This window comes from Cyprinodon tularosa, unplaced genomic scaffold (assembly GCF_016077235.1).
Source record: "Cyprinodon tularosa strain WSP-4 unplaced genomic scaffold, ASM1607723v1 ctg394, whole genome shotgun sequence".
Lineage (NCBI taxonomy): Eukaryota > Metazoa > Chordata > Actinopteri > Cyprinodontiformes > Cyprinodontidae > Cyprinodon > Cyprinodon tularosa.
Window position 1 is genome coordinate 116,071 of NW_024039112.1, and position 16,497 is coordinate 132,567.

Sequence of the window (16,497 nt, forward strand, 5' to 3'; positions counted from 1 at the left end):
CCTTATCCATCCATCCATCCATCCCCCTGGGCCTCCTCCCTGTGGGACGTGCCTGGAACACCTCACAAGGGAGACGTCCGGGGGGCATCCTAACCAGATGCCCGAGCCACCTCAACTGGCTCCTCTCGATGTGGAGGAGCAGCGGCTCTACTCTGAGTCCTCCCTGGATGACTGAGCTCCTCACCCCATCTCTAATGGAGAGCCCAGACACACTATGGAGAAAACTAATTTAAATCGCTTGTATCCGGGATCGCCCTGCGATGGACCAGCAACCTGTTCAGGGTGTACCCCACCACTCGCCCATTGACAGGTGGAGATGGGCACCAGCACCCCTCACGACCCCACTTGGTATTAAGTAAAGAAAATGGATGGATAGATGGATGTATCCGCGATCTCGTTCTTTCGGTCATGACCCAGAGCTCATGACCATAGATGAGGGTAGGAACGTAGATCGACCGGTAAATCTAGAGCTTTGCTTTTTGGCTCAGCTCTCTCTTCACCACAACAGAGCGGTACAGCATCCCTTAGGAGGATTTTCTTCCCTCTGATTGTTTGATCCACCTGAAAAAGCCTTGTATATAAAAGCAGAGCAGACTTTTGCAAACATTTATTTCACCCTGAGAAGATTGAATCATCTCCTAATCGTCCACCATGGTCTAAGGTTAACTCGTGTTTGATTAGAAAAACTTTACAGAAAAATATCTGGTAGAAAAATACATCACAACTTGAAACACATGATGATGATACTCCCTCCTCAGTCAGGAGTGTCTTTATGAAGAGGAGACCTCCCGGCACTGATCATCTACTGATTCATTGGTGGAAAACAGTGTGGATTCAGCATTTTTATTTTATCTGAAGGACCTTCATGATTCCAGGTTTTTAAAACCCATCCCCTTCAGGTTGTTCAGATATTCTGCCATCTGGGGTTTGGAATATTTCTGGTCTCTTTGTGCAAACAGATTGGTTCTTAAAGTCCCCTGAGAAAAGCAGCTGCGGCCGTGCAGAGATGAAGTGCTCCTCATGCTTTGGCGTCCAGCATCTCCAGCAGCAGTTTGTGGATGGGGACGCGCTGCTGGCGGTGCAGCCGGAGGAAAGCCTGCACGGCCCGGTCTGCGGTCTGTCTGAGCAGCGGGAGGCTCATCAGGAGGCGGCCCGCTCGGTGCTGCTCCCCACGGGAACACTCGTAGTCCTGCAGGGCCTCGTGGAGCCCGTCCTGGAACTTCTGCAGAGAGTCCGGACAGTCCAGTGGGTCGGCATCTGAGGGGTGAAGACAAACAGGCCAGTTACCGGTCGGGTGGATGAGCAGAAATAAGAACAGAAGAAATTAGGGTCAAGGTTGGACTCATTGGGAGGATCTTCTATTGTTGCTGCATTGATTAAAACCCCAGAAGCACAGCTGGGGGTTCATAGACCAACAGCCTCATTTATCGGGGGACTTTATTGATCCGAGGCTCAAAGTTAAGTGAGGTTAATCAATACTGATGTAGCTCCTCTGCTGCGGCTCCCAGCCTCTGATCAATAAACCCAGACAGGCTCGTCGTCCTCCATCTGAGTTTCAATCAATACCAAAGTTTAGGTTAAAGCCGACCATGAACTTAACCTATAGAACCCCCTCTGGTTCCAAACAGACTCACTGCCGCCACCTGCTGCACATGTAGCTGCTACTGCAGATGCTTCTGATAAATCTAAACAAAAAGGAGGCATTTTAAAAAGGTGCCCCGGCTTAGGTTTAATATAAACATATTAATTCATCAACTAAAGAGCAAATCTTCTCTCATCAACATATATCGGCTTCCCTCTTTTGGTCCTGCTGGGTTTTTAAACATGCAACATCAGAATCAGCAGAGAAATAACAGAACCAGACTTTGGTAATGTTGAGTCACTGGTTGCTATGGAGATTCCCGCCTGCTCCCCAAAAAAGGCGGGTATTCTTCAGACACACTTAAGACTCAAACAAAAAGTTGCTGCAGTAAAACTAGAAATCTATAAGAGATCTGAAAATCTCGTAGGAGTATGGCTGTTCCAACCGTTGCATTTCCGAATTCTCCCGAGCAGTGCCCGAATTTACACGAGTGAATAAAGTGAATGTGATTGGTCGTTTATCAAGAGGGCGGGATTGTTGTGGCAAAAGGGTTGGCAAGCAAGTTTGGTTGTGGCCGGTTTGTCGGAAGCACCCTGCTAACCAGTAAGCAACTTAATGCTAGTAGGTTCCCAATGGGAAATTACACCTGGACCAATTAGCACTAAATTGGTGACTTAGAAACGACACTGTCAAGGAACGCTATGGACAGCGGAAACATGCAAGAAGAGGAGAGTTTTGTGTCAGAGGTTGTGGATGAGTCTCCTCCGTCATACATTTTTTATTTAGAGGAGGAAAGCGGGGTGAAGATGTTGACGAAGAGGAGGCTAGGGTGGCAGAAGCTTGGTTTGGTGTAGAAGGCTTACAGCCGTACATGTTTGAGCCCTTGCCTCACAACGCTGCCAGTTCTGTTAGCTCTACGCCTGCTGAAGACACAGACGTCCATCCCCATGAATACTGGGACGGAACTCAATGGGAAAGTAAATGGTTCTTATTTCAACCATTGCGTATATTAGCTGCGACATATGAATCAAGACGCCATGATCGAAAAAATCTGGTTAACAGATGAACATATGACATATGATTGGCCGAATTTAGGTGTACAGGCTGAAGTATAACTGTTTTTTTATTTTTTTATTTTATGCAGGCCAAACACATTTTAAGACAGGATTATTTTAAAATAGGAATTTTCTAATTTCTGGGACAATATTGATACTGAAAGAGTATCAATAAGAGTACATTTATATACCTGTTTAGGGCAGAATGATTTGACATTTAAATATGACTTCCCTACGTCTTTAAAGACAGCGTTCAGTTTCAGGCTGGGAAGAAAACAGTATGGCTGAACTGTTCTAAGAAAGGAAACAAAAACTTTTAGAATTTAGATTCACTATTAAATGATAATTCCATAGAAAACACTTTAAAATATTTACATATCTTTAAAGTGTTTTCTATAAAGTGTTGGTTATTCGAATGGAACAAAATAAATAAAACCTTTGTTTTATGATGATATAAAATGATTACATTAAACTTTTTTTTAATATATTTTGTACCTATTTTATTCCTCAATTTTTTTCTGAGGCACCCTGAGCCTAAAAACCTCTGAACCTCTTTTGAAATCAACAGACTCCAGAGTGGGAAAAATCTGGAAAACAAAATTCAACTGTAAAATGGTTCAAAATGTTTATTCTGTCAAATTAAGTCTAATTTCCTTTTGAGCTGTTTAAACTGAAAGACAGTTTAGGGTGCAGTGGCGGCAGAATCCCAGCAGCAGTTGCTGCCGTTGGAGTTTTGACCTATTGACCTTTGCTGCATGTCCACTTCCTGTCAGCAGACTTTTAAGTAAAGGGGCTCTTGCCAAGAAAAAAAAAATGACTTAAAATGATCGCTGAAATGTAAAGCTCCAAACAGAGCTTGTTTACTAATTATTTCTATAATTTCTATATTTTGGTGCAACACATCTCCTGCCTGTTTCCAACACAGCATTGCTTAAAGACAGTTTGTTTAGAATAGAGCAAAAAGGACTTTTCATCCGTTAGATATTCTGTTTCTGTCTGAAAGAATAAACCAAATAATTAACTGATTCTTTCCTGGGGAACATCTTGTGAACATTAGCTCATTTAAAACAGGAGATTACCAGTGAGCTGCAGTTTGTTTATCTACCAGTAGGTGGCAGCAGAGACAGAGTAAATCAGACTGCCTGCTTAACTGCTTCAATTTTTTCCCTTTTTCTGCTCTTTAGCTTAAAAGGGAAGCATCGGGGCATTATTTATTTTAATATTTATGGACTTTTTGTCATTCATACACAAACCTAATTTAACGGGTGAAGGCTAAAAGACAGGCTAAAGGGGTGTTAATACCTGAGTTGGCGAGCGCCATGGCCTTGAGCGTCACCGCCTCCTCAGGGCTCATCTTCATCGCCCGGTACCTGGCCGCCAGGTGGCGCACTTCCTCATACAGGTCAGCCAATCCGGCGGCGCGGCACTGAGCCTCATCCAGACAGAGGTTCCCGGCAAAAACAAGCTCCTCCCCCACCCTGCCCTGCGATCGCCAGGCCACGCCCACCAGCAGTGCCTCCATCCAGCCACTCTGCAGAAGCGACATCTGATCCACCAATGAGAGCTCAGAGAAACCTGGGGGAGATTCGGGAAGTCGACATTTTTTGTTTCTGTCATAAACTATAATCGCTGTAAAGTGTAAAAGTTCTGGATATTTCGAACCAGAACCTGTTTATACCTGGAATCTGCTTGGCCCAGCCAATCAGAACCAGCAGCTCCCGGTTCAGAAGGTCACAGAGGGTCAGGAGGGTCCGGAGGCTGCCGTCGTCCGTTGAGTTATCCTGATTGGCTGCCAGTGGGGCCGGTTCTGTCAGCAGCAAATGGGAGACCAGCTTGTTCCCTGAACAGAGGCGGGTCGTTAGGACTGGGAAGTCTGACCGGACTAGGAGCCATCAGAGGGAACTTACTGGAGCCAACAGGGATGCTGTACGGAGCTCTGCTGCTGAAAACCCCTCCTGTCTCCACCCGCCTCTTGTACTTCTGCCGGCCCCCTCTGACCCGGTCCAAACGGACCCCTAAAAACACAGAACAAGCATTTGAAAAGTTTCTGAAGCTTAATGAATGTCTGGTTTCTGTCTGTAATTGAATGTTGGCTCTTCCTTGGCCACACAGTGGCTCTCCTTTCTTAGATCTTATTCAAAATACTTCTGCTATCCTGAGCTATCTCTATAGTTGTGCTGCTATAGATTTAGACTGCTGGAGGACATAGGGATCCATTTTCATCATTCTATCTCTGTTCTCCCATTCTGCAGTACTTGTTAGTTTAATCTCTAATGTTATCCTCTCTCTGCTTTTTCTCATCATAGTAGCTTCATCTGGTAAGTTCCCGTTTGCCTGTAACAACATCTTTGAGAGAAATATCAGCTGTGCTGCTGCCGTCAACATATTTATTTATAGATGTTGGAGTTTGGCCTGTTTTCAGCGCATTCCAGTGACTCGATACAGTCAGGTGGTTTTTCTTTGATAGAAAATTTTGAATCAGTTTGAATGTATGATCTGGTTGAATTGTCTCTATAAAGTTCCATGAGATGACATTTGTTGTGAATTGGTGCTATAACAATAAACTGAATTGTTTCGGCTTTTGTTAAAATATTCTCCAAAAAATGGCCTCAGTAGCAATGGGACGTTTATTCTGCACAACCGTAAGGAAAGAAAAGATCAGTGGGAGGAGAAAATGTAGAAAATGAAACACCGTAGAGATCCGGCAGGTGGATCCATTTCTCCTGGCCCGGGTTGCCTGGCAGAGATTCTCCGACTCTCCAAGAATGTGAGACCACTCTTGGTTCTGGAGTCCAGCTCAGTTCATATGAACTCGCTTTTGGACTTACTGAGACTGAAATGCTTTGTCATCATTTTCCCAGCAGACGTCAGAAAATTTTTGGTCACAGAAAGAAGCGATCCCACAGCATTATGCTGCAACCGTCGAGTGTCACTGTGGGCGGAGTGTTCAGGGTCGTTCTCCAAGATGTCCAGTTTGGTTCCATTGGACCAGAACCAGGGTTTTAAATCAGTCTTGAACTCCTCCCCTTTAATTTACGAATGAAAATACAGGGGTTTGCAGACCATCCATCCTGATTGTGTATATCTAGCACTGTGGATTGTTTACTGGCTTTATTCTGACTACCTTTGTTCAGAGGATTCTCTGGATCCTCTCCTCAAACTATAATTTGAGCTTTAATTAATTTCCGTTTTACTCTAAACTAAAGTCCCTGCTGTCCTCAGAGGTGACCGTGATGTTTCTGCTCCCTCAAGCTCCACAGCTGAGAGGATTCCAAACTAACATGGACCGAACCGGGTTTGGTCGTACCTTCCCGCATCATTCCGGCCTGCAGACACTTCTGGAAGCGGCACGCTTGGCAGGCTTTCCTCCTCCGCTTCGTGATCTCACACTCGTTCATCACCGGGCAGCTGTACTCAATGTTGCCTTGGTAACCAAAAGAAAAACAGAAATCAAGTCACACCTTCTCACAGCAACATTTAAAAAGATTTAATCAAAGTAAGGATGGATTAAAATCCCCTCCTGCTGCTGCCATTCTGATGGTTTTTGGGCTTTTAAGTCTCATGTTCTGATCCGGCCCCGCTGGTATTGATCCGGTTCATATTGACGTGGCCTGGTGTTGTGGAAGCAGCGGCTCAGCCCGGCGGGAGGTCCGGGTTCAGAAGCTTATGGTGGAAGCTGAAGGCTTCACACACCAATCAATGCTCAGAGCGCCGCCATATTGATCAGGTCTCACTCCTGAGGGGTCTGATTGGTCCGGGACCGTTTGAAACGTCCACCATGACACTAACCCACAGGGTTTTGTTATATCAAAAATATTAGTTTATTTAGCATCTATTCAAAGATGATATTGTTAATATAAATATTTTATAGACAATCTCTTGTTATAAATGAAGTCATATCTATATATTCCAAATTGCATCTATATTTTTTGTGTGATGAATTCTCTTTTTATTCACAGCAGGGAGGATAAAGCATTTGATGTGTTTGAATAAATATGCTGAAGTAAAATAACCAATATTATTTTCCTTTTTTAGTTTTTGTCATTTTTTTACCATTAGTGACTTAATTATTCAGCAACTGAAAAGAAGAAAAATAAATCCACTGAACTCATCAGAGTTCCCAATTTAAATCTTTTAACCAAATATCTAAGAAAGACAAATAAAAAAAAGACGAAAAACGAAAAGAAAAAAAACTTGTAAATAAGAAGAAATTTCTAAAGTTATAAATTGGTCATTTTTACCAACTCTTGGATAAGAGAAACATAAAAAGTTGGATTAAGTTTAACACTTTAATTTGATTTAAATGGTTTCCTGTTTCATTTTCTATGGACTACAGTATAGAATAGAAAATCCCGTTATTGTCCCACAATGGGGAAATTGTGGTGTTACAGCAGCACAAGATTATAGCAGAAGTGGTCCCACAAATGTGGACCTTAGAAAAGTGTATAAAAATAAAAGAATATTGAAGAGTAAAAAAAAAAGGATGATGATGGTCACCTTGGATGGTCCTCTTGAAGAAAGCCTTGCAGGCCTCACAGGACGCCACGCCATAATGGTAACCAGAGGCAAAGTCTCCACAGACCAGACACAGCCTTTTAGGCCCCATGGTGCCCATTGGAGTCCGATAGTCGCCTCTGAGGAGGGAGTCCACCTGAAGAACAGAGGTTGGACCAAACATCAACCCAAACCCTGTAAGCACCTCCTTTTTTTAACCCAGTCATCTCTGTTTAAAATGATTACAGCTGCTTTATCAGAACATCTAAGGTAACAGAACCTCAATCCGATTCTTTGTTTTTCAATCAGAGCAAAACTGTAAGTTTTGAGATATCAGGGCTGGAAATAGAAAACCCCTTCTTTAAAGTTTTCTGTGATTCTCACCGACTCGTTAAGGCCCATTTCAGACCTCCACAAAACAATATCTTAGGGCAAGAGAACCTTAAAGAGACAGAAACTAAAACAGCTGATTTAACAAACCGTCTACAGAACCAGTTAAAACTTTAGAAAAAGATTTTGTTCAGATCAAGGAGAGAAAACATTTCTGTGGAAAAAGTTTAATTTGTGTAGAGGCCGACTGAACACCAAAAACAGGACAGATGGAAAACTATATGGAGCCGAACACACAGCCTGGTGAGTATGGAGGGTTAAAGAGGACAAATATAAAAATGGATACATCATGAAATTAATAATACTGTTAAGATAAGAAATGCACAATTTAAATTAAATAAATATATGAAATAATGGAATGTACCATTAAATCATTAAATGCATCTCTGAAATAACGACAAAAAAACTACTGTACTATTAAATAATAAAATATTCAAATAAATGGTTACATTTTGCATTAAACATTCAAATGCTATTTTGTAAAACAAATCTAAATATACATTTCATTATTTTACTCTATTTTTTTTTTTTTTTATATTTCATGGCTTCTGTGTTCATAAGAGAGCGTTAGCCAGTCTCAGTGGGCGGGGCTTCATAAATCCTGTCTAAAGTTTGGCAGCTTCCTTCACTGGGAGCTCTAGTGAGATTATTAGAGATGTTTAGACTAAAATAGGAATAAAGAAGCTGGAGTTTGTCACCCTGAATATGTGGTACACTTACTGTATTAAAACATTTTCCAGAACAAATATTGATTACAGAGTAAAACCAAACTTAAGTAGTTGTCTGCTCTTCCTCTCTGGGAAGTAGCCAATCAGACATTAGGGTCTACTGGGATATTTTATTGGTACATTTATTAATTTCATTACTGATTGATTTTATCCCCTTTAACCCTTCACAGTGAGTCTCTCGGGAACTCTGTTTAATTCCTGTATTTGAACTAAAACCTAAAGGATAAATTAGTTTGACCTGGGCTCAGTGGCGGATCTAGACTAAATTTACCAGGGGCCAGGAGGGGGCCAGCAGGGGGCCAGTGTGTTTTCATGGAGGAACAGAAAAGCATAAAAAAAAACAGGGTAAGGGATTCAAATATATTAATATAGCTGCATGAAGTGACATTTCTATTCAATTAGGTTTAATTAAAATTCTATATCTTATTAGGTCTATATAACATTCAGAATTTAGGAATTTCACATATTTCTGACTTAATTTAACCCTTTAAAGCCCGATCCAAGAATAAAACAAAAATAAAACTTATTTGCCCTTTTAACAAAATATATAAAAAGAAAAAACAGAAATACATTTTTTATATTAATACTTTATTACTATGCGATAAGTCAAGATTATTTTTTGTGTAGTCTTCTACTTGCTGTTATCAGGTATATCTGATTGTGTACAATAGGATTTTGAGCAAAGTTTTTACCATTAAATTATGCAAAAGGTGTCGGACGCAAAACATTTCAGAAACCGTATTTATCAAATATGATAGATTTTGCATTACAGGATTAAGTTAAAATTACAGTTTCTATAAAATCAGAATTAAAAGTCAAGAAAAACGTATAAATTCAGCTGTAAAAATGAGAGAAAATTTGATTTCTGAGCTGAGATCATAAAATAAAACAGAAACCCATAATGGAGTGAGAGAATCAACAGAGTGGGGCATCTGGAAGAAGTTTTTACCTTTGATGAAAAGGAGTCTGACTGAGACTCTGAGAAACACATGGAGCTGTCCGACACCACAGCGCTGCCTCTTCTGGAGCTGCATCCTGCAGGAGAGCCAGGAGTCGGATCTCCACAGAGGAGGCTGGAGGAGGAGGAGGAGGAGGTGGCTGGGCTGGAAGGGAGGAAGGCTGGCAGGGAGGGGCTGAGAGGAGCGGCATCCAGGGAAAAGGAGGGACTGAGGGGGGAGCACTGGAAGAAGGAGGACGGAGACTGAGCTTCATCAGCTGGAGATGAGGAAGAGGAGGGTGAGGAGGAGGAGGAATGCAGGAGGCTGAGGAGAAACAGGAAGAAAAAAAGTTATTTCTATTCATTGTTAAAGATTAAAATATTTTATTCTCGATGAGTTTCAGTTGGAGATAATACTTAAGATTCTGAGAATATGGAACCACAGGAGGGCCAAAATACAGAGCAACACATCTTATAAAATGCATTCAGCATCTAGATTTATTTGGTAGTTAACACATTTTTGGATTCAAAGGCATCTTCATCTAAATGTGTTTGTTTCTCCATTTTTCAGATCCAAAAGTTTTATTACAATTGTTTTCATTTTATTTTTTAGGTTACAAAAAGATAGAAACCTGCAAACGCTTAACTGTTTTCTGTTTAACTTCCTCTTTTTAGTTTGTACATTTCCTATCAGGAATTTCTTCTTTGACTTGAGCCAAATGAGTAAAAAAATTAAATAAAATAAAAAAGAAAGAAAAAAACCCTTTTTGTAGTTTGCTGGCAATTTAGGATTCGATCACCAAAGATTTGTCTGGTTGTATTAACTTCTGTTACATTTTTTATTATTATATATAACTCAACAAGGAAAATAACAATAGATGTGAAAATCTCTAAAAGTGCTAGATTTACCACAACATTAAATACCTTAACATTTTTCCATCCAATTTATATTTTTGTTCCCGGATATTTTGTTGCAGCGGGACGAACTCAGACTGGAGTCGCAGAGTTTAGTGAAAGAGGTTAAAAAGCTCAGACAGAGATGGAAGAAAGTCCAAAGTAAAGGAGATGAGGCTGATATTCACCCCATGTTGTCATGGCGACGTTCAGCTATATCATAACTGGCTGTTTAGCTGATACCTTGTCCTTCTAGTTACTGATACCTAAAACTAATTGATCTATCAATGTTATTGTAAAGTATGTTTAATTAGAAAAGTGTTAAATCAAAGTTCTGTCCTGTTCTAGAACAGGTCAAAACCAAGACACACATATTAATAAAATAATAGAATTGAACACACTGAAAGCAGAATGAAACTAACCATCATTATTTGCTAAAGTGAGAAAAAAAATTATTCAAACTGTAGAAAAGGAGCCAAATTTATAAGAGAGACTTAAATATAAGAAGAATTAAAACAGTTTAAGCTGAAGTTTAAGAAAAACTCTGTAAAGTTTTGTCCTCCAGATGTTTCCAGATGATAATCCCACTCACCATCGTGGACTGAAAAAGTGATAGTCGGCTGATAGAGCAAAGTCCTTCAGCTCCATCCTGAGCCTGATCCTGATCCCTCTTCCCAGCTGAAGCACGGATCCACCAGAGCTGAGCGTCCATGTGAGGCTCCCTGCAGTCCGAGCTGTTATTTATCTGCTGCTCATCTCATCACACAGGACATGATGGGTGGGCGGGGCCTGCCGCATCAGCCAATAGCATCCCAGCAGCACAAGGGATTGACTTCTTCTGTGATCATCTCTATTGATTGGGACAGTGACAGATGTAGGCCACGTCCGCCTGGAGCACCGACTGGGCCCAGACTTCAGCTTCTGGGCTTCTATAGGAAAACCATCCAGAAATGAATCACAGAGGAGACATTAAAGACGGTTAAAAGGACATGGAAAGTATTCAGACCTCTACTGTGATCTGAAATCTGTGCTTTTTAAAACGGCACAGCAGCATTTCGGCAATAAATTTCAAAATTATTCTTAGAATGAAAAAAAGTCTAAGATTTTATCTGCAATAAAATAAATAAACATCGAAACAATTTGAGATAGCCTGAAATATGTGAATATATTATATTATATGGTATTAAAAGTAAAAAACTACATGTGTCTCAGGACAACCTTTCATGATAGGAATGTCATTAATTTATATCAATGATGTTTTACTATATTAAATGTTATTCTAATTGTACCTGAAAGTGACCATAACTCCTCTAAGGTTTTATATCTAACATTAAGTCAGGAGGCAGGGAGTGAAAGACATGACTGTGTCCCACACAGGACGATAAACAAGTCCAAGTCTGAGTGATTCAAACGTCAGCCACTTCAGGTCAGATGTGAACCATCAAAATTTTAACTTTTCACATAAAAAAAGATCCACCACAAAGCCTGAGGTCATGTTAAAATAAAGTGTTTCACACTGAGCGTTCGCCCTGGGAGTGTTTGCTTAGTCCTTTTTAAGCCATGGAATTTGTTGTTGTATGCGTCGCCATCTCCTGTCAGTACTTACTGAATCAATCAATTGTTTTTAATGCTGATGGTCTGGAGGTATCCAAGCTTTTTTTGGGGGCTTTTTCAAACTCGATCTTGGAGTTTTTTCTTCTCACTGATTTACTTCTCACCCTTAAATCCGTGTTTATTAATAGCTTGTATGTGCAATCATCATGCCTCTGGTCGTGTGGTGTTGTTATGGTAACTACCTCTGTAATTTAATCTAAAAGCCTTTTTTTAGAACCAGACGTAGGTGCTGTCGTAGAAATCAGTAAAGTAAGTAATTGATTGGGCCCATTCACAGACATGTAGACTGTTACAGGCTGCCCCCTGGTGTTCACCACAAAATATTACATTTCCTGGTTTTACAGATGGGCCAGGTCAGCAGAACCAGAACAAATAAAGAACCAAAGTTTGGACTATGGAACTGTGAACCAACATGGAACTACCAGCCTGGATCATGTTATCAATGATGAAATAGGTGTTGGAGCTCTGCCTTTTTTTCAGTGTAGTCCTGTTTCTCTTACTGTGACTAATGTATATGCTCTCTTTCATCTCTGGCCCGGAGCTCGTCCGTCTGGCTGTGTGTTTCCTGGACGGAGCCGCCTGTGGAGCGGGTTGCCAGTTGCCTTTTGCATCTCCGTTTCTTTTTCTTTGTCTGTTTCTGTCTCCTTGAACCCCAGTCTTGGCAGATGGCTGCTCCCACGTAGTCTGATTCTGCTGGAGGTTTCCTTCCGTTAAAAGATAGTTTTCCTCTCCACTGTTGCCACACACATGTATGTATGGTGTCAGGGATTGCTTCGAGTTAATGAGTTGATGCAATCAGCTTATTTTCCTTAGATAGAAAACTTTATCTGAACCAATCTGACTATGATCTGGTTGTACTGTCTCTGTAATGAACCCGGATCTGACTACGAACTGAATCCAAATTAAACCAACCTGACTATGAACCTGATTCTGACAGCAACCTGCTGCAGACCTGGGCAGTTACCTCCTGGATGATGAAAAATTAACATTTGTGTTTAAATTTGGCTTTAAAATTTGAATAAAGGCTTTTATGGTTTTAATGGTTACATGAACATTCCCACCTCAGACCATTCAGGACCACTTCATTGTTTTTCAGTGAAAACCAGCCAACCAGACCAGCTGCTGCTGAAAATGAGAGTTCTGCATGTTCTCTGGGCGGTGACCCGGTGTGGACTGAAGCTGCTGAAGCTGCAGTTTCTGCAGCAGGAGAGAAACAAACAGTCTTAATCTTACGCTCAGACACACGAGCAGCTCAGATCAGTCTCACCTACATCTGCTGTTTCATACACTGCATGAAAAGTGAGATTTTCGTCCCCGTAAACCCCCGTAAACTCCCGCAGATCTGCCTGATTTTCGTCAGTTTCCGACAATTTGCAACCCGCGCTTGTCCGCGTTTGTCGTGCCACAAATTGTCGGAAACGGACTCTGACGTATGTGGAGAGCGATCAGCTGTACTAATGGCCCTAATTAGCATATGAATGCAGCAAACCCGCGCGGCTGGCTTGAATAACCTTCTCAGTATTGGCTGAAACCACTATTCTCAAACAAATGAAATCGCTCGTGATTGGCAGCAAAACCACACGTGGCCACACCAGGCTTTAATTTTCTTACTGAGTATTGGACGGAACCACTTCTTTTTAAACAAGTAAAGTCGCTCGTGATTGTTTGGCATATATATATTTACATATATATATTTATTCATATATATATATATATATATTTATTCATTCATATATATATATATTCATATATATATATTCATATATTTATTCATTCATATATTTATTCATTCATATGCTGTGTATTTATGTTATCCTACACTACTACACAATTATTATGTTACCATCAAGGACATGAATTAATTTATACAGGAAATGAAGATTTGCCAGGAAGCTGTTTATGCAAAGAAAGAGCTTTATTAAAACACAAACACAACTATATACAACGCGTATCCAAACACATGCGTATCTAAAAATTACAACTCCGTGAACGGTCCGTTTGCTTCCTCGGGGTTGGAGGTAACTGGCAGCATTCCCTCCGAGGCAGGTCCGATGTGCAGACGCCTACTGTGCGTGGCCCTGTACTAAGGCATCGCTTCTAACCGGGACTGCAGCTTAACACAGAGTTCAGTGAGATCCGGCCTACGAAATGGCGGCGACCGTACAATCCATCCAGAGACACCGCCGACGACGCCATCTTCTTCGTCGGACATGAGGTCGACGGTGGCGGACTTCCAGAGTTCCACTTCCTCATCTGATAGCACACTCTGCCTCGCCTTCAGCAGCTGAAAAAAAAACAATGAATCAGCGCACTGCATATGGACACAACACATCTATCAATGCACCTGAAAAATAGTCACCAAATAAAGTCTTACCCTCTTTCTTCTGGCCCGACTCCGAGCAGATTGCCTGGCAGCCTCCGCACGCAGCGTGCTGGCTAGCAGCGTGTATCTGAAGCTCCTGCATACCGTCTCATAATACGTCTTACAGGCAGCTGGAAAACAATTAAACGAGAGTGGTATGAATAAAAAAAAAAAAAATCAAACGCAAGTCACAGTAACAAGGAAGGAGAAAACATTAAAACAAGTCACTTACACACAATGTCGTCTTTATCAACATCGTGCAAATCCGAGCAAATAGGAGGTCACCGCCTCATTGTGAGGCGACTGTAGTCTGTGAAAAAAAAAAAAAAGTACAGCTATGGTCGGTATCCATCCGTATCCATGTCCTTTTACCGCTGAATGAAAGCATATTCTTTAAACCTTACCCCTGCCCCGGTTCATAGCGCCTGCAATTAGTCTCCGAGTCGTTAAGACGGCATAATGCTTCCTGTGAATCACAAAAAATACACTTTAATAAAGCTTTAGGCTAGGCTGCTTTTAGCTTACCTAGCTAGGCTAGGTTGTCTTTAGCTTGCCTAGCTAAGCTAGGCTGCTTTTAGCATAGCTACCAGTAATCTAACATATATTTACCGCTAGCGTGGCGTTGTGCACCCGTCTTCTCTTCCTCGAGTTCGTATATCCCGCAAAGTTGCTCGACTGCAGATAGGGTGGCCAGATGTCCGGCTTTAGGGCGGACAGTCCGGATTTTCATTGCACTGTCCGGCGTCCGGCGCTGCACCCAGCCGGACATGTATTTGTCCTCCTTTACCCCCAGATTCCACATACTCCGTCAGCGCTCCGCCCCGCTCACGTACGGAGTACTTGTCTGTCATGTAAATCAATGAGAGCTGTTCCACATCCTCCGCTCGTCACCGCCCACGTACGTCTTCTCCGTCCTTCACCGTCAAAATACGGAGCTGAGCTATTTTTTGCTCCCCTCCGGTCCGTCCAGATCAAGACCCGCTATTGCAATCGCACCAAACAGAAAAAAGAATGTAGAGAAGACCCGGTTTGTCAAATTAAATTATAGTAAAAACAGATCGGTATCTAGAAATTAGAGCATAGTTTGTATATATTCCCAAAAACTAAGAGCAATTAATTAAATAATTGGATGCAGACTATTGGTGCTTCAACAGACCAGGAAGAAGTTGTGAGATTCTAGAGTGAATCTCACAACTTTAAAAGAAAATTCTTATTGCAGGAATGGATGAAGAGATGATGAGTTTGGAAGCAGAGAATAAACAGAGTTCATACAAACTATGTATGATCCTAGTTATCCCTGTTACAAAAATCGGCAACAGAAAGAAAATATTTGGGCAGAAACTGAACATCTGCTGGATGATGATGGGGATTTTTTTAATATGTCAGATTCAATTAAGCGTTCACAGGTTTTATACAGGAATGAGGAGCTCTAATTTAATGCTCTTTTAATGCTATTAGAAATAATTTTAATGCCATCAACAAGTATCATGTACACAAGTTATTAGTTTACATGAAATAAGGAGCTGTAAGCACAGTTCCATGACTCAAGTTTATATATATATATATATATATATATATATATATATATATATATATATATATATATATAGATAGATAGATAGATAGATAGATAGATAGATAGATAGATAGATAGATATATAGATAGATATGGATAGATAGAGAATGGTGAAATCATCTTTACTCTCGACAGGCTGCAGCCATGTCATGAATTCCTCTTTTCCAGCCACTTTTTGCAGTTTGCATCGTCCTATTCTCTAGCTCTTTCTCGAGCTTCTTTTCCAAACAACTGCTTTATGATCAATTGCAGCAGTTCTGCGCAAATTAATTGTGTTAAAAAAATGGTCACTTTTTAAACACCACAATGTATTAAATAAATACAAATGCTGGGAACCAATTCTTTTTTACATTTCTTTAATATTTTGTTCTATTCAGCTACACAAGCATCCTCTTTAAACTACTAAGAATTGTGCTATAAATGTGACTTTACCCGATTCTTATGTACACCTTAGTAATTTATTGATATGCCGCACAATGTCCTCCTTTTTGGTGCTATAGAAATGGCCACCCTAACTGCAGAGCCGCCATCTTGTCCTCTATGGACTACAACCTGGAGTGCATCGAATTCTCCAGCTGAGTGAGGCGCTCATTCATGTCGGCAGTATGTTGAGCAAGCTGACGAGACAGTCCGCTGATAGCAATCAGCAGTTTCTTCTCGTCAGTCAGCGGGCTGGCCGAAAGTTGTGGACTAAGAGCAGTTGGAGGCGAGTTGAACGCGAGACGTCGTGCAGCCATTGTTCACGTAACAACAAAATACAAACACGGTAACTGGAGATTAAGTTCTTCTAAGTGTAGTAACACAAACATGTCTGCTAATATGCTGGTCTCGCGAGAAGTCGTAGTGCACAAAAGCTCACACGTGA

General features: G+C 41.1%; 1 protein-coding gene across 1 annotated transcript; it reads right to left on the minus strand.

The window, feature by feature from the left end:
• Positions 1-592: 592 nt before the first annotated feature.
• Positions 593-10,798, minus strand: esrrd (estrogen-related receptor delta). Its single transcript, XM_038297682.1, has 8 exons — positions 10,673-10,798; positions 9,199-9,511; positions 7,135-7,288; positions 5,945-6,061; positions 4,545-4,652; positions 4,316-4,477; positions 3,940-4,212; positions 593-1,257 (listed from the first exon to the last, which is right to left on the minus strand). Exons 1-8 carry the CDS (start codon positions 10,726-10,728, stop codon positions 1,019-1,021), a joined length of 1,422 nt encoding a protein of 473 aa, XP_038153610.1. The 5' UTR covers positions 10,729-10,798; the 3' UTR covers positions 593-1,018.
• Positions 10,799-16,497: the final 5,699 nt, after the last annotated feature.